Source organism: Phoca vitulina, unplaced genomic scaffold (genome assembly GCF_004348235.1).
Source record: "Phoca vitulina isolate PV1807 unplaced genomic scaffold, GSC_HSeal_1.0 scaffold1, whole genome shotgun sequence".
NCBI lineage: Eukaryota > Metazoa > Chordata > Mammalia > Carnivora > Phocidae > Phoca > Phoca vitulina.
Window position 1 is genome coordinate 1,891,225 of NW_022589704.1, and position 17,951 is coordinate 1,909,175.

The 17,951-nt window shown below is 52.4% G+C and overlaps 1 protein-coding gene across 1 annotated transcript in view; it reads left to right on the forward strand.

The window, feature by feature from the left end:
• Nucleotides 1-4,920: 4,920 nt before the first annotated feature.
• The window catches only part of NDUFA10 (NADH:ubiquinone oxidoreductase subunit A10), a 46,830-nt gene continuing 33,799 nt past the window's right edge, over nt 4,921-17,951 (forward strand). Inside the window, exons 1-6 of the mRNA XM_032413194.1 lie at nt 4,921-5,087; nt 8,049-8,217; nt 8,914-9,129; nt 11,373-11,459; nt 14,583-14,704; nt 16,094-16,173. Coding sequence (XP_032269085.1) covers nt 5,013-5,087; nt 8,049-8,217; nt 8,914-9,129; nt 11,373-11,459; nt 14,583-14,704; nt 16,094-16,173 — 749 coding nt within the window. The 5' untranslated portion in view covers nt 4,921-5,012. The remainder of the gene's footprint in view (nt 5,088-8,048; nt 8,218-8,913; nt 9,130-11,372; nt 11,460-14,582; nt 14,705-16,093; nt 16,174-17,951) is intronic.

The following is a 17,951-nucleotide window of genomic DNA, read 5'->3' on the forward strand; positions in this document are numbered from 1 at the left end:
AATTGTGAATTTTTGCGTCTAAGTTCATGAGAAATATTGGCGTATGTTTTTTCTTTCTTCTGGTGCTATCTTTTTCTGTCTGGGTACCATAAAATGGGCTGGGGAGCATTCCCTCTTCTTCTATTTTCCAGAGGAGACTGTATAGAGTTAAGTCTTCAAGTGTTTGGCAAAATTCTCCAGTGAAATCATCTGGGTGTGGGAATTTTTTTGGGGGGGGCAGTTTTGAAATTACAAATTCAATTTGGATAATTTAGGTTATCAAGTAATTGTTAGGGCTTATGTCTGTTTTCCTTTTTCTTTCTTTCCTCTGCTTCTTTCCTCTTACCTTTTGGTTGGAAACCTTTACATTTTTTAGAGATCCATCTTGATTTAGTTATAGTGTCATAATAATAATTCCACTTGCTTAGGAGGTGGTGTTTGGGCAGTGCGGTTCTGTATCGTGCGGTTTCTTTCGTGGTGGCTCACAATCTGTCATATCCCTGCTTTACCACTTCAGGCGAATAGTCAACTTTTGTTGACGTCCTTGTACCCTCCCCAATTTCTCCATGTGATCGTTCTGTTTCCTCCACAAAGCCATGCTTCCACCATCCGACGGGATCTGCGAAGCTCACGGAGGAGGTCTGTTCTATTTCCGCCCACGCCACGGCTCTCCCGTAGCCACACTTTAGGGGTGGGGTCTGCTGGAAGCGTCTCTGTGTTCCTTCCCCTCAGCATGTCTTTGTTTCCCCCTTTACACCTGAAGGACAGGTGTGCTGGGAACAGCAGCCCAGCCCAGGGGGCTCCTTCCTCTGTGGGGATGGACAGTCCCCCCAATGCCACCAGCTGAGCCCAGCATCACTGGCAAAGGGGGCAGTCAGGAGTCCACCAACAAGAAGTGGTCGGGGAAAGTAAAACAGGAACACTTCCCAGGTAATGTTATGAATCCAGTATTATCCTGATAGTATAACCTTACAAAGATGGTCCAAAGTGAAAACTACAGCCCATCTCCCTCATGAATATACATGTAAAATTGTTTTAAAATATTTGCAAATGGGATTCAGCAATATACAAAAAGTATGACACAATATGACCATGTGGGGTTTAGTCCAGGGATACAAGGTTGGTTCAGGATTCAAAAACCAATCACTGAGATCCACTGTATTAACAGGCTAGAGCAGAAAAGTCACATGCTTCTATCAACAGATGCAGAGAAACTGCTTAACAGAATCTAACGTCATTCATGGTAACAATGAACAATTCTCAGGAAACGAAGAACCGAGGGAGCTGCTCCAACTTCCTGAAGAGCATTTACAAGTCTCCTGGAGTTAGCATCACACACAACCAAAACCTGAGTGTTTCCCCCTAAGAATGCACGGAGGTCGGCTCTTGCCACTGCTGCTCCCCACAGAACCGGAAGTTCCAGCGGGTGCAGTAAAGACGGGAAAAGAAGTGAAGGGCATCCAGGCTGGAAGGAACGAAATAAAACCGCTCCTTACAGATGACACAACTGTCTGCATAGGAATCTACACACCATCTTCTAGAACTAACAGTGTCTCAGCAAGGCCACGGGATACAAACTGAGCACACAAAAGCCAGCTGTGTTATGTACTAGCAACGAACACAAGGAACACAAAATTTAAAATATCATTCGAAAGCACTAAACGTTTTTTAAGTACTTAGGTGTAGACCTAACAAAACTGCCGAACTCCCATGCTGGAAGGTGTGCGGTGCTGGTGGCAGGAGTTAGAGAGGGCGCAAATAAATGCGGGGCGTCTGCTGCGCAGGGGTGGGAGGAGTCAGCACAGCAAGAGGCCAATCCTCCCCAAACTGCTACACAGTTTTAACACAATTACTACCCAAATTGCAGCAAGAGTTTCTGTAAACGCAGAGAAGATAATCCTAAAATTTTTATGAAGAGGCAAAAGAAGTAGAACAGCTAAACCAATTTCGAAGGAGAATAAAGTTGGAGGAATTAGCCTATCGACTTGGAGACTTACTCTATAACTAGTCCTCAGTCTGCGGTATTGTTGAGACACATAGATGATGGGACAGAACAGAGAAGTCCCATATAAATACTACCGACATCTTTATTAAAGACTTTACTGAGGTAATTGCAGATTCACAGGCAGTTGTTAAGAAATAACACACAGAGATCCTTTGTAAACTTTGCCCAATTTCTCCCAACAATCACATTTGCATAACCATCATACAGTATCACCACCAGGATGTGGATGCTCATTTGGTCCACTCACCTTCTTCAGACTTCCCGCATTTCCCGTACTTATTTGTGTCTGCGTCAGTGTGTGTGCTAAGTTTTATAGAATGTTTTCATCTGTGTAGGTTTTGGGTCCACCACCACAATCAAGACACTGCACTGCCCAACACCACATGGATTCCTCAAGCCGGTCTTTTATAAGTGCATCACTTCCCTCCCTCTCCCTGCAAACCTACCCCCACTGCTGACCCCTGCAGCTACTAACGTGTACTGTCTCCGAAACGTCATTTCAAGATGTTGTGTAAATGGAGTTACACCTTCTCGGGAGTCATTCTCCACGTAGTGCGATTCCTCATTTGTTCTTCTTTTCCACTTCAGTGCTGACCGCGCTCCCTGGTGTGCACCTGTCAGTCTGCTCACCACTCCCCCTCTGAAGGACATCCCACCCGACTCCAGCATCTGGCTATTATAACACAGCTGCCACAAACATCCATGCTCGGGGTTTTGTGGGGTACCAAGTTCTCAGAAGAGCAGAAGTCGGAGGTGACACAGGGAGAATACTGCTTGAGACCTAGATCGGGCTGTACCTACAGCCGGATGCATGCACGGACTGCCCGGGTCTGGTGAGGTTTCCCTCGTGTGCTTTACACGGCTAGTCGGTGCTGACCCTCGGGTATTACGTAGCATCTCAGATGGAGACTGGACAGGTTAGGATTTGGGGGATAGTGTTCTGTAAGTGTATACTACATAAACGTGAATCTCATTAGTAAAGTCTCAAAGGTCATGTGATCTCAGGATAGAGCAAGTATCTCCTCTTGATCCAGAAACGTCAACTTCTTCTTATGAATCAACATTGAATTTTCTCTCATTTGGTTTCACTGTGGTAGTGATTATGCAGTCACTCAAACTGCAGCTGGACACAAGTGTAACTTGCAGGATATTTATAAATGAAGCTCACTTGGAAGTGAATTTCCTGAGTGCATGTTTTCCTTTTCCAGTGTTTCTGGACAGGGAAGGACAGTACTGGTTGGAGCTGGCTACCAAAGTCCCGTAACAGTGTTTATGAATGGTCTCACAACGAGGAACACTTGAAACATATTATCTATTTCTGTGTACCAAGAGCTTAACTTACTGTAGTTACAAGATTAACCTGTTTAAATAAATTTTGATTTACAAAGAGTAGTTGGGAAGCATTATACATAATATCTCTTACTTCAATATTCATCAGGAATGTTAGTGTTCAGAGTTGTGCCCCACGGACTCTGTCCCCTGCCGTTCTGTCTCAGGATCCATCCCTGGAGGAGGTACCAGGGAGGAGAGGAGGCCAGGTCTGGAACAGGCCTTGACAGGGAGGCAGCTCCCAAAAGAGTGGTGGAGAGGGCCTGCGAGGCCTGACCATGCATCACCTGGCAGGGATGTGTGACTGCGGTCTCTCTCTCTGTCTCACTCTGCCCTCAGGACCAGTTGCTCACACAAGGGCTTTGTCTTGGGAAAGAACATAAAAGATGTGTCTTCATCTGGGGTAAAGCTGGGCAAGAAAACTGGAACGCTAGAGGCAACAGGTGAACGGGATAGATAACAAAGCAAGATGAGAAGAGGACAGAGAGCCCTTCCCTGAACTCTGACTCGAGACAGGATGTGGAGGGAGGCCTTGGGTAGGTGGTGACCCCACGGGGCTGGAGGGCTTAGGGCTCCCTGGTCGCACCTGCTTACTGGAGGTGCACCTGCAACGTGTCAGGAGCTTTGCTTGGGGCTGGGGACACGGGGCAGGACGTGAACGTGGCCCCTGCTCTCTGGGAACGAAGGGTTTACAACAGTGTTTCTCTCAATGCAGACCATTTCCATCGCAGTTCAGGGCCCATCCCAGATCTTCTAAGTCACTCTGGCTCCGCGGACTAGGGCTCTGCATTTCGGCCGAGCAGGAATTTTCGAATTAGGGAAATATCTGCTGAAAGACCTTCGTTTCCAGAACCGCATTCCCACCCTAGCAAACAATTCCACTACCATTCCGAAAAGCTGAGAACCAAATGGAAGTTAAACGATAGAAAACTTCGGGAGTTAAGAACCACGAGCCCGACAAGGTGCGACGCTAAAACCCTCCCGAACGTAAGGCTAGTAGGAAAGAAACCTCGCGTTAAGGTCAACTCGTGCTAACCTGACCCCTGGAAGGACTGCAGTTAACCGAGAGCCCACTGCGCTTGTGTGTTCGGATGCCATCCGAGGTGTGACAGGCCCTACCAGGCCTGGGGTCCCTCGTCACCAGCCGGGAGGACGAGGACGGGGACCCCTGCCCAGCGCCCCGGGGCGGAGAGGCCATGTCCGCCACCGCGGCTGCCTCCTGGCCCCGCCCCGCCCAGTCCCGAGCTACCTTCCGGGCTCGGACGGGCTTCGGGCCACCGAGAGAGGTCCGGGTGACTTTCAGGCCTGCACTTGCCAGCCCGGGGAATGTGGGAGGGCGGGGGGCGTCCCGGGCGCAGCAGCTGCCCGCTCAGGGGAGGCCTCGGCTCCGCGCCCCGCACGACCTCGGAACCCCCGCAGAGGGTCTCCAGGGCCTCTGTCGCGGCCCCAGGCCCACGTCGGGCGGCCGGACCCTGCAAGGCCCGGGCGGGGCGCCGGCGGAGGGGCAGCCGGCCCCAAGCGGCCAGCGGCCGGGAGCGCAGACCCCGCTCTCGGCGCCTGCGCCCGTCGCCCGGAAGCTCCCGGCAGGCGCCGCGCGGGCACCCCGGCCGTGACGTCACGGCGGCGCGCCGGCCGCGGAAGAGGACCCCGTCGCGACCGCGTCCCCTCGGGTCCTTGAGCCGGTGCCGACCGCGGAGCAATGGCCTTGAGGCTGCTGAGGGTGGTCCCGGCGTCGGCGTCGGCGCGGGGCCTGGCGGTGGTCGCCCAGCGCGTGGTGAGGCGGGGAGCAGGCGGGCGGGGGGGTGCTGGCCTGTCTCCGGGCGCCGACCCCTCCTCATCTGCCCGGGCGTCCGGGCAGCGGCTTCTAGGGTCACTCTCTGGGGGAGCCCCGCTGCCCCCGGCATGTTTGGTCGTGAGTTGCGGCAGAGCTCATAGGGCCGGAGCTTCTCCAGGCCATGTTCTCCAAGCAGAACGCCGGGGACGGAGGTGAATCGCCGCTGGCCGCCTTGCTGCGGGAGGTCGGCTTGCAGGTGCCTCCGTGCAGGCGGGCGCGGGGCGCGCGAGCAGGTGTGGTGAGCCCGGGAGAGCCTGGGGTGGTGCTACCCGCTGACGACCGTAGCCGCGCGGTCAGACCCAGTTAGGGCTCAGCCTGGCCGGGCGCCGCGGGGTGTGCCGTGGAGCAGAGCCCGAAGAGGGTCTTCGGTTAGACGAGGACGGCTTAGGAGAACTTCCACGGTGGACAGCGGCGGGGTGACATCAGGGCGGAGGGGACACAAGAAGCCGAAGAACCGAGGCCGGAAACCTTACGAAACTTTATTTATAACCGTGCTGGTAGAATCGCTTCTTGGCTTGCTAATGCCTGGCACTGCATCCGTGTGCGACTGATTGTAAGGGGACTTGCTTGATCTCCGTGCTAAAGATTCTGTTCAAAGGGTTTTGAATAGAGCAGTGTCATCGTCTTGTTAAAAAGTCATGTACGTGTTTTCAGGAGATGATTCAGGCCACCAAAGAGAAGAAACATAGAAAAGTGGTTACCTTTTTAATATCCAGTGTCCTGGGAATTGTGTTAGTGGAAGTGGGGGGCCCAGAATTAAGGGGGTCGTACTCTGCTGCAATGCAAGCACTAGACAGACCCCCTTGTAACAGTGTGTTCACTTCCTGGTACTTTTACAGGGGATGTAGATGAACTTCAGTAAGTCCAGAGAAAAATGAGTAAGATGGAAAGGGTATATGCCTTGTTACTTGAATAGTGGAAGGAATTGGAAATGTGTCATGAAAGATCTATTCTGTATGATTCTAGAGAGCAGTAAACGGGACTGAGGATGGGAAATTTTAGAGAATTGTACCATAATTCTATAAAAAAGCACTTTCTAAAGATTGCAGTCAGTAAATGGCTGATTGCTTGATCAAACGTTGCCGTGCACCTGCTTTGTGCCACATCTGTGCGACGACCAAGTCGTGCACACACATGGGAGCAGTTTGCACGTGGCTCATAGGTAGCCTGGAGGAAAGAGTGATTCATTTGTAGGGTGCGAGGTACGTTATGATTAACACCCCCTAACTCACCTCATCCGTTCCCTAGTCCACTTGGCATAAGCTACGCTGGCCTTGCTCATCTTGCCGTGCTCTGGCTCCAGGACTTTCCTGCTTACTGTTTCCTCTGCCTGAAAGACCCTCTTCCAAATGTCCACTTGGCCAGTTCCCTTGGCACCTTCCAGTCTCTGTTCAATGTCACACTTCAGAGGCTCCTGGCCTGCCAGTATCGCCCGTGGCCCATCCCCTATGCCGTGCTGCCCTCCACGGCGATCATTTAATATGCTCTGTACGGTGGACTCATGAACAACGCAAGTTTGAACTGCATGGGTCACTTACTTGATGATTTTTTTTGATAAGTACAGTATTGTAAATGTATTTTCTCTTCTTTATGATCTTAATGTTTTCTCTAGCTTACTTTATTGTAAGGAAACAGTGAATAATACATGTAACAAAATATGTGTATTCAGTTGTTCATGTTATCAGTAAGGCTTCCAGTCAACAGTAGGGTATTAGTAGTTAAGTTTTTGGGGAGTCAAAAGTTGTACATGGATTTTCAAGTGCACAGAAGAGAGGAGGTCGGCACCCCAGCTCCTGCATTGCTCAAGGCTCAACTGTAATTACTTCTTTGTTTTGTTGTCCCATTGAATCCTTTGGCCCATTTCCATATCCCCGTTGTCTAGAAAACATGCTTTTCATTGTGTAGGCTCCTAATAAATACTTGTTGAATGAATAAATAAGTGAGTGAACATTTTTTTCATATGGTTTTTGGCTATTTTTAATCTTTCAAAATAAGCTGTGCATTCCTATTTTTCCTTATTCTATCAGTATTCCTCATTGATCGGTACAATCTTTATATACGCTAAGGATTTTCTTAGTTGTTTGCCTTTTGATTGTGTTTCTTTCTTGATGTGTGTGTGTGTTTTGTGCGTGTGGTGGTGGGGGTAGATCATTTGCCTTTTGAGCGGAGAATAGACTGGATTTGTTGGAGATAGGACATGAGGCAGGCATTGCACCATAGACGAGAGATGGGAGATGTCTGCAAAATCATTGTGGCGGGGATAGGGAGGAGACGGTTGGCTCCAGAGAGGTTTAAGAGTTAAGGTCAGTAGGATTTTGTGAGTAATGATAGGGTTGGAGGAAGGTGGAGGATATCCAAGGTGATTCCCATGTGTGCTCCGATTTGCTTGCTGGATAGTGGATAGGGACTGTGGGAGGGAAAGCAGATTCGGGGGTTAGGGTATGGATGTTAAATTTCAGTTTTAAGCCTGCTAGCTTTCAGATATTTTCAGGACCTCTAGATGGAGCTGTTTAAAGGCAGGTAACTGGGTCCAGAGCTCAGGATAGAAGTCTGGCCTAGAAAAATGCTCTGTTCCCTTCCTCTCTTATTTCCCTTTCCTTCCTCCCTCCCTTCCTTTCATCCATCCATCCATCCATCCATCTATCCATCCAACTTTTATTGAACACGGTATGCATATTCTGTTCCAGGCCTTGTCCCTGAGGATTTAGCAGTGAACAAAACAGACAGTTCCCCTATCCTTATGAACTTACACTGGGGGTGGGGTAGGGAGACTGGTAATTAAACAAGTAAATAGGTAATAAAAATGTAGATGTTGGCATTTTTGTCACCAGGGGTTTTCTTGGCATTTTTACCTAATAGCTGCTGGTGTCTGCAGTAACCACATGCTGTTGTGTTTTTCAGGGAAGAATTCATACAAGTGTACAGTGCAAGCTACAGTATGGCCCTTTGGCCTACATACTCGGCGAAAGAACAACCAAAAGATTCACAGAACACAGCAAAGTGATAACTGTAGATGGCAATATATGTTCTGGAAAAGGCAAGCTCGCGAAAGAAATAGCAGAGAAATTAGGTATGGACTTCTGTCTTGTGGAGTACCTTCCTCCCAGGTGCACGGTTGCTTATCTGAGTTCGATTTTACTTTAACATTGACTAGGTAGAATTGGGCCCTGGGTATGTATTTTACATTTTTAAAATACATTAAAAGCTGTTTTTAATGTGTTAAGTTTAATGAACATTTTAAAAACCCATACTGGTTGTCCATTTGAATTGGAATTTTTTCTTGATAATGTCCGCAGAGCATTTTCACATGAGCGGTCTTATTTGAGCTTTGTCGCACTCCTCTGAGTGGGGCCGTGATTACTGCTGTCATTCCCAGATGGATAAGAAGCTGTTGTCACATGGCTGGTTAGCGCAAAGCCAGGCTTTGAACCCCGTTCCCTGACTCCTGGTGAAGATGTCTGTCCGTCGTACTTTCCTGTAGTAGTTGACTGGCTGGTGCCCGCTCATACATGAGGGGCTCCTGCAGCGCTGGGCCCGCTCTCCTTTTTGGGAGGATCTCCCGCGGGGGCACCAGGGGGACCCTGTAACGCAGCTGTTCTGGACACATTGTCTTCAGCGTCCTGTGTAAACACAGGCGTGAGGGTAACTTTGCCCGGGTCCTAACCGACCAGCCTCTGCGATGTGTCCGGATGGGGCTTTGTTTCTGTGAGTCCCGGCTGCCTGCTGAGGGCAGGTGACGCGCTCATGTCGCATTTCTTCTTCTCAGGCTTAAAGCACTTCCCGGAGGCAGGGGTGCATTACGCAGACAGCACTACGGGAGATGGGAGGGCCCTGGACCTGGAGCTCAGTGGCAGCTGCAGCGTGGAGAAGTTCTACGACGACCCGAAGAGTAATGACGGCAACAGCTACCGCCTGCAGTCCTGGCTGTACGCCAGCCGCCTCCTGCAGTTCGCGGACGCCTTGGAGCACCTGCTGAGCACGGGTGCGGCCCCCCTCTTGTGCGGTCCCGCCGTTTTAGATTGCCACTAAGTAGGGCTTTTCTTTGAGGGTATTTGATGAGGCAGGTTCTTTCTTCTTAATAAGATCATAAATTCCCCGAGGTTCACATTATTCCTGCTTCAGAATAGAGCGCGCTTAATAATATTTCATTTCTGTGCACTGGGGTGAGGTTTATGGAGTGTCGGGAATTTCCGTGCCGCTGCTCTAGGCTCACGGGGGAGAGGTATCCACAGATGCAGGAAAGAGAGCCTGTAAAGGGCAGTGATGAAGAGGAATCACACTCGTGCGGTGGAGCCGTGGTCACGCAGAGATGGGACACCCCAAACAGGCCTGTTTCTGAGGGCCAGGGATGGGCTGGGATTCACCATCCCCTGGTCGCTGCTAACCCTGGAGAAAGTGCAGAGGTGGGGAGGCAGAGCACAAAGGGCCCCACGGGCCCGTCCAGTGAAAGGGGGGTGTGTTTCTGGAAGCCGGCAAGAAATGGACAAGGGCCGATAGGGGGGCAGGCACTGTTCAGGGTCGGGGAGACAAGCAGCAGTGGTCAGGGTGTAAAGTCAGCGCAGAACAGGGTCCGGTCCGGGAGGGACGGCAGCATCCTGGGTACCGGCAGCGTGCGTTAAACTTGGCCCCTCCCGCCGAGCGTGCGGGGGCGCGCAGACCCCGCCGTGCTTGGCCAGAGCCCCAGGCCTCGGAGGTGCTGAAGCTGTGGGTGGCAAACAGTGTGTCTGCACCCAGGAGCCTTGTGCCCGCCTCTTACAGCCGTGGTGGCCACACCGGGGCGGCCGTCAGTTACCCGGTGAGCTCATTTACGGACAGCTTTGCTGCCGCCTCGGGGGGTGCGTCGTGGGTGTGAGCGGGAAGGTCTTGTAACGAGGGCCCCCGGGAACGGACGGCACTGTCCACAGACCTGCGCTGAGCCGGCAGGGTCCCTGTACACAGTGCGTGCCCTGAGGTGCGGGAGTCGCTCTATCTGAACACTTACAGAGGAGTCTAGTGACTGTCTTGCTTTTCCAAAATTTTCTTAGTGACGCTTTTCTTCAGATGAACGTAAGCCCTGATTTTGGTTAGTGCTGCTCCTGAGAAAGAATGCGGTCTCCCTTACGATGGTCTGTAGCAGGACCTGGCTTGCAGGAACTGCTTGGTCTTTGGACTTAATACTGAGACTTGGCTTACCCCAGATTCTTCTCGAAGCATACTTCAACCCTATCTCAGGACTCCCTGTTTCTTAGAGTGAAGAAGGAGCACTTTAAATGAAACCCCGTTTCTTCCTGTGTTCCATTAATCATTGCACATTGTGTAAGTGCCTGCCGTGGGCTGGGTGCGTTCTAGGAGCCCGGGCGGAGGAGCGAAGGCTGCCGCCTGCTGGAGCTGACACTGTGGTAGGGAGAGAAAGCGTGAACGTGCGTACGTTCAGTGTCGCGTCCGGTAGTGAGAGGCTCGAAGGGCTTTGCAGTGGGGCCGGGGCCGTGCTTCCATGTGGGGAGGTGACACAGCAGGGCCGAGTGCAAGGACACTGGCTGGAGCCCATGGGGACAGTGCTCAGAGCGGCTGTGGTCACAGGAGGCCACTGTGACGTGAGTGCCGTGAGTGGGCTGGGAGTGGGCAGGATGGGGTCAGAGAAGTTGCCTGGGCAAGGTGGCTTTTCCTCTGGAGGTGTGAGCTGGCTCAAGCTCTGATGGTGCCCATCTGTTGCTGGGAGAGCGGCCGGGGGCCAGGGCGGAGGCAGGTCCTAGCTGGTGGCTGGGGCTGGGAGCTTGCCAGCTGCTGGGAGGCCTTGCTCTGGGGGGGGGGAGCTGTGGAAGCCGTGCACAACGGTCGGGTTCAAGATGTGGTTGGGAGGAAGCTGGTGGTTCACTGATGAATTGGGCACGGGGCACGGGGGGAGAGTCGTGGATGCCGCTGGGGTCTGGCCGAGTGGGCGGGCCAGGGCGGGATTGGGGTGGGTAGACGGGATGGGAAAGCTGTGGTTTCAGACAGAAGTACCTTCCTCCTAACTGGATAGGTTATAGCTGACAGGGTGAGACAATGTTACATCGCCCGAACCAGAAGTGTTCTCACTTTTGAAAATGATTTCTCACTTAGAAGAGCACGTCTGTGCTTTTGAAAATATTTGGTATGCAAAGAGTGTTGTAAATAACTTTTGCCTTTCTAAAATGAAGTTACTCGTTTCCAGTACCTTGGTTTTTATCTGTCTGACTTTTGGTTTTGTTTCCCTGTTTCTAACAGGACAAGGTGTTGTATTGGAGCGCTCCATCTTCAGTGACTTTGTTTTCTTGGAGGCGATGTATAACCAGGGATTCATCCGGAAGCAGTGTGAGTCGGGGCTGCAGGTGGGCCTTCCTGGATGGGTTGTGTCGCTTTGTAAAGGCTCTCGCAGACTTCCTGTGCAGTTAGTGTGCACTCTGCACGTCTGTTAAATACATGTGTAAGTGCCATTACTTGTTACATTAACAGGAAGAAAGAGGGTTCCTTCCACCCCCTTTTCCTCCTAAATTCCTATCTCCCGGTGAAAGCAGAGGGGCTCCACCCAACCTTGCCCAAAATCGCGTCTCCCCAGCCCTGTCTCTCTTCAGCCTTGCCGCTGTCTCTGATCTACTTTAATTTCGCTGAGCTAACCAGTTTCTAGCTCCAATCAAAAGATGATTTTGTCTGTCATTAGGATGTCTGTTTTTCTTGTGCCCACACCTGCGTGACAGCCAGCATCTCATTGCCTTTTCCTTCTGTCTGCTGTGGCCCTGTTCTGGTGCTTCCAGGGACAGCAGCACCGTGTGGGGGTTGTTGGAGGTCTGACAGTGGACACGGACAAGGGTGAGGACTGGTCAAAGGTGGCCTGACCGAGGAGTTAGGGAAGCATGTCAGGGTGGGGTCGGGGTGTCTAAGGAGGCGTGTGCCAGGGCAGAGGTGGGGGGCCCTGTGCTCAGTCTGCCCGTGGACATTGTCACCTGAGTGCTCGGCTGCCTGGAGCTGGTGGCCAGCTTAGCCCTGGGGGGCCGAGTCCGGGGGGCTGGTTAGGGAATGGGGAGAGCCAGGCAAGCCAGAAGAGATTCGGGATTGAGGTGCTCTGCTCCGTCTGCTTGCATGTTCTGCCGTGAGGGCGGCTTGCCTGTGCTTGCAGAAGCAGCAGCCAGCGCCCTTGCTTCTGACCAGGGCACCGGTCCTCACCGGGCTCTCCGAGCAGCAGTTGAGGTCCGTTGGCCAGTGTTTCTGGGGTGCCAGGCTCTGTCCTTGCTGCCAGGGGGAAGACGACAGAAGACAAGGAAGGCTCTTGCCATCCTGGCCGGGGCGGGCATGAAAGCAGCATCGATGCCTGTTCCTCCAGGGGCTGTGGGGGCCCACAGGAGGACTCTTCACTGGCCGGGAGATGGGATGCTGTCAGCAGCAGTGTCCTGGAGGAGGGAGCCCGGGGCAGCAGGGCAGCAGGGCGGCGGCTTAGCTAGGGGAAGCATGGCTGGAGGCGCTTGCGGTGTTGATGGTGGGGAGGGCCGGTGCTGCTGGGGGGGGAGGGGCCCAGGAGAGGCAGATGGGGGGGCACAAGGAGAGGCTTGCGCCCCCACAGAGGATGCTTGGCTTTTTCCTGAAAGTACTGAGGAGCCACCGAAGGTGTTAGGTGCAGGAAGGATGTGGCTGTGTCGAGTTCATTCATCTGAGGGATGCGTTTGGGGAGGGGAAATCAAAGGGAAGGAGGCTTGAGGTGGGGGAGGTCAGGGCAGGATGGCGCACGTTAGGATGACGGCCGCACTGGGCGGGCAGCTTTGCGGGAGGAAGGTAGGGAGTAAAAGTGGATTCACCAGGCTTCTTGCCCCGTGAATAGGGTGGGAAGTGGCGGCGGGCTGGGAAGGAGGTCCTGCGGGGGTGTGCTGAGTTTGAGGTCCCCACGAGATGGCTGGGGGGAGATTCTGGCAGGTGGCTGCGTATCACAGATGTGGTTTGGGGGGATTGGCCTGGACCAGGGATGCACTCGTCCCTGGAAAGCCCAGAGTGAGAGGCAAGCACTGAGGCCAGGATCCTTGGGCTTCTGGGTTTCTGGGGAGGGAAGCCTGCTGCAGAATTAAGCTGAGTGGGGTCCGTGAGGGTGGCAGGGGGACAGTCGTCACATGGGGTGTGCAGGGTTTCGTGGGACAGAAACTGAAGGGGTCCCTGGGGGAGGCCGATGACTAGTGAGAGTCGTTTCCGTGTTGGGTCAGGAGGAACAGAGGACTTCAGAGCAGATGGTACCGCGAGGTGGAAGGTCGCCTCCGAAGTGGGAGCGCTCACAGGAACACGGAGCAGGATGCTCGCCTGAGGGCGGGTGTGGCTGGCCTGGCTTCGGGCTGCCCAGGTGGGAAGCCGAGATGAGGCCGGGTGTTCCCTGCGCGGGCAGGAGAACAGGGCCCCCACGGGAGCCTTGGTCACTCACTGTGATGGCACCACCTGGGTATCTTTGTTTTCCTCCAGCTCAGACCCTTGCTGACCTGGGCCAAAGGTCTGTCTCGTGTGGCCGCTGAAACCGGACTCACTGCAGTGGTCATCTGAACATTTCCTCTAAAGCAAAATGGTTGTCTTTCTGTGGCTCCTAGCGTGAGCCCCGAAGTTGGTCGCTTCTGGAAGTTTCCACCATGTGAACTTCTGCAGAGATGGCAGTTTCTTGATGTTGCTCCTGTGGCGGGTGAGGGTGCTGGTTTCATTCCAGTGACCCAGCGTGCGCGCTGCCTTTCTGGTAGGGTCCTTGTGCGCCAGAGGACGTCGAGGTGCAGGGTGTCCTCCAAACAGCACGCGTGTTCTTTAGCCCCGCGGGTTGTACGTGGCTGTCCTGCACAGCAGTAACCCGGGGAGGGTGCTCTCTCGGCCTTGCTTTCTGTTTTATTTTGTGTTACTAAATCTGCCTCAGTAGGTAGTTCTGCGTAGCTGGTTAAGTTTACTGAAATACACTGAAACCAAGTAAATGTAGCTTCCCATTTTTCAGTTGAGTTATTTGAAAAAGAAAGTAAGAAAGGTCTGTACTTGCTGGAGAAGATGAGACCGTATCTGTTATTGCTGCACAGCGGATGTATGTGACGCGTTCCCGCCGCAGGCTGCCAGAGGGGACGCTCGTGTGCCCTCCCCGGCCTTCTCCGTGGCCAGGATGCCCTTAGAATCCGGCCTTTAGAATGTTCCGAAGGCCGGCGTGTAAGTCGCATCGTCCAGCTCTGTGGCTGTGGCGTGCGGTCTCTGGGCCCAGTGCTTGCGTTCTGCGGGGACGAGAAGCGCTGCGGGGCGGGGGCTGCCATCCAGGCACCTGCAGGGGGTCCCGTGTCGCGGGCACGCTGCCCGTGCTGACAGCTGTGCGTTCCGTGACTCACCGACTGACACGTGGCTCTGGGCGCTGCATCTCTCTCTGCCCTCTCACTCGCAGGCGCGCGTTTTGGGAGCACCTGTGGCGGCCTGTGCATGACGGACGTGCCTCTCTCTCGTGTGCAGGTGTGGACCACTACAACGAGGTGAAGAAGGTCACCATCAGGGAATATCTGCCTCCTCACGTGGTGATCTACATCGACATGCCCGTTCCAGAGATCCAGAGTCGGATTCAGAAGAAAGGAAACGTAATTCAGCTTTTCAGTTGCAGCCTGCGCTCTTTTACGTTGTCCTCGTTATCTTGATGTGTCCTTGCAGATCAGCCCTTCCTGGTGGTGGTCACGGCAGTTTGCTGTCAGGCGCTGCGGGCCTTCACAGAGATGGGCGGCCCACACAGTGGGGCCCCTGAGCGTGGGCCCCTGTGCGGAGGGTGGAAGGGGCCCTGGTCAGTCACTGCCCTCCAGCAGTGCCCCGCAGCCCCGAGCACCATCCCGCCGTCCCGCCCTGTCCCCTAAGCCACCCCGTGAAGAGGGTTAGTGTCCTGGTAGCAGGCCCCTGTGCCCTGCACCTTCCAGTCCTCTAGTGGGGTTTCCGCACCCTATTCTCTGTCTGCGGATCAAATGTGATTTCTGGTATCCTTTTAGCTCTTCCCTCCTAACTCGGGTTGAGCCCCTCTCCCTCCTTCCCCTGCGTAGTGACTAGAACGGTGGGGCCTCGGTCTCTGCGCGTGTGGTGCTGGCTGGGCCTGCATTCGATGGCCTGAAGCCGGGGATTGCTGTTGCTCACTGGCCCGGCAGGCCCGAGGCAGGACGCGGAGCACAAAGACGTCACTGCCGCTCGGTCTGGTTCTTGTCTGCAGACACCGCTCCCGCTTGGAGTGTTTTCTCCTGGGAGAGAATAGGTCTTCTTTCTGATGCTGTGATGCAAGTGTAGAGTTGCGTGTGGGGGTCAGCAGCAAACAGGGAAGCAGAGGAAGGTACCAGGTGAGGTCAGTGCCATGAAGAAACACGAGATAGAAGATAACGCGACTTGCCCGTAGCATTGCTACACTGTACAAGGTTTTAGATGCTGAGACTGGCTGCTCAGACGTGGAGGTTTCAGTTTCTGAATTTGGCTTAGCACGCTTCAGGGGACAAGGGAGGCGAGCAGTGGAGGAAGTGCGAGAGGTGGTTGGGTGTGTGAGTAGTGAAGGGAGAAGGCAGGAGGGAGTAGGTGGAGGAGAGGAGGGTGTGAGGGCTGGGGGAGAAGTGGGCCAGTCCCCTTGTTGTCATGGTCTTAGCTGCCAGGCTCTGTATACATGTGCACACGTGTCCTCATACGTGTGCTCTGTGTATGTGTGTACCATATCCCATGCCATGCTGTACGTGCCAAGGGAGTTCTTCCTGATCCCATTCTAAGCATGCATCTTAACGTCTCTGAAAGGTTATGCCATGGGATCCCCTGGGCAAATGTGGGTGCTTCGCTGTGGTACAATGAGGATGACCCTGATCAATACCAAGGCCTCTTTCCTATAATCTCTGCAACACCCATGAGTTGTTCCAAGAAAACCGTGTTTGTAGCTTGTTTTCCCCTTTTACAGGTGCACAAGTAAAAGAAAAAGTCTAAACGTTCCACTTGTTTTTTCCTGCTTTTTTTAGCCACATGAAATGAAGATCAGCTCCGCCTATCTGCAGGACATCGAGAACTCCTATAAGAAAACCTTCCTGCCGGAGATGAGGTGAGCTAAATGCATGATTGATTTCTATGACAGCAACGTCTCCACACAAGCAGGGGGAGCGGCAGGCAGAGGCAGAGGGAGAAGCAGGCTTCCCGCGGAGCAGGGAGCCCAATGCAGGGCTCGATCCCAGGACCCCGGGATCATGACCTGAGCTGAAGGCAGACACTTAACAACTGAGCCACCCAGGCGCCCCATGTCTGGGGTGTTTTAATCTCATGTTTATAAGCCAGAATGACAGCACACATTTCAGCTTGATTGGTGGGGTTTTTTTGGTTTTTCGGTTTGCTTATTTTGTCCATACTTCTTTGTTTTATTTCTAAAATCATTTGAGGCTGGAAGTAAAGCCATGGTATATTCCACGACGGGGTGTTAGCATCAGAGAACTCCTGTGTTTTGACCTGAGGGGGCAGCCGGACATTGCTGCTTTCCTGAAAGGCTTGCTCGAAAGTGCTCCTTGAATCTGTACAGAGAATTCATGGAGGACAAGAAATCCCTGTAGATCCTTTCAAAAGTTATTCTTAATGGTGGTTTGGATTAAATGAAATCCCACCAGATCCTCCTGTTTCTTTCCTTCCTCCCACTCTCATTGTTTCTTTTCTGAAAGCACAAAGGGAAGTGTTCCCCCACTCTGTCTGCTCGTCCTGTGGTCCTTGGGTGCCAGCATGTGCGAGGGAAGTCGGGGGCCACTGTCCCTCGAGTCCCACTGGAAGGAGGTGTTTGATCTCTTCTGTTGATCTCTAGCAGCTTGTCTTAAACTGTTTTAAACTTAAGCCTCTTGATGCCTAAAAATCTCATGCCTTTAAGACTTTAATGTATAAAGTTGTGATTAAAAACAAAGTTATAGTAACTTTGGAAGAAAAGTTTGATTTGTAAATTGAAAACTAGTTTTTTTAACCATAAGCGTTGCTGCTTACGTTCCTGCCTCTCTCTTGTGCTGTTTCCTAGCAGCAGTACAGAGCAGCGTGAGCTCTGGGGCCCTGTCTTCCTGTTGTGCTGCTCTGTTCAGAGGATCAGAGGTGTAGAAAAAAATCCGGTTTGTAAATCTATGCTCAGGAGAATGTATACACATACGTGAATAAGCAGAAGAAACAGAGATGGTTGACCCTCGCATGTCAGTTCCAAAACTCTGAGATCTTCTTTTTTTTTTTTTTTTTTGTGCTGAAGACTTTTTTTTTTTTTTTAATTTTTTTATTGTTATGTTAATCCCCATACATTACATCATTAGTTTTAGATATAGTGTTCCATGATTCATTGTTTGTGCATAACACCCAGTGCTCCATGCAGAACGTGCCCTCCTCAATACCCATCACCAGGCTAACCCATCCTCCCAACCCCCTCCCCTCTAGAACCCTCAGTTTGTTTTTCAGAGTCCATCGTCTCTCATGGTTCTTCTCCCCCTCTGATTTCCCCCCCTTCATTCTTCCCCTCCTGCTACATTCTTCTTCTTCTTTTTTTCTTTCTTAACATATATTGCATTATTTGTTTCAGAGGTACAGATCTGAGATTCAACAGTCTTGCACAATTCACAGCGCTTACCAGAACACATACCCTCCCCAGTGTCCATCACCCAGTCACCCCATCCCTCCCACCCCACCCCCCACTCCAGCAACCCTCAGTTTGTTTCCTGAGATTAAGAATTCCTCATATCAGTGAGGTCATATGATACATGTCTTTCTCTGTTTGACTTATTTCGCTCAGCATAATACCCTCCAGTTCCATCCACGTCGTTGCAAATGGCAAGATCTTATTCCTTTTGATGGCTGCATAATATTCCATTG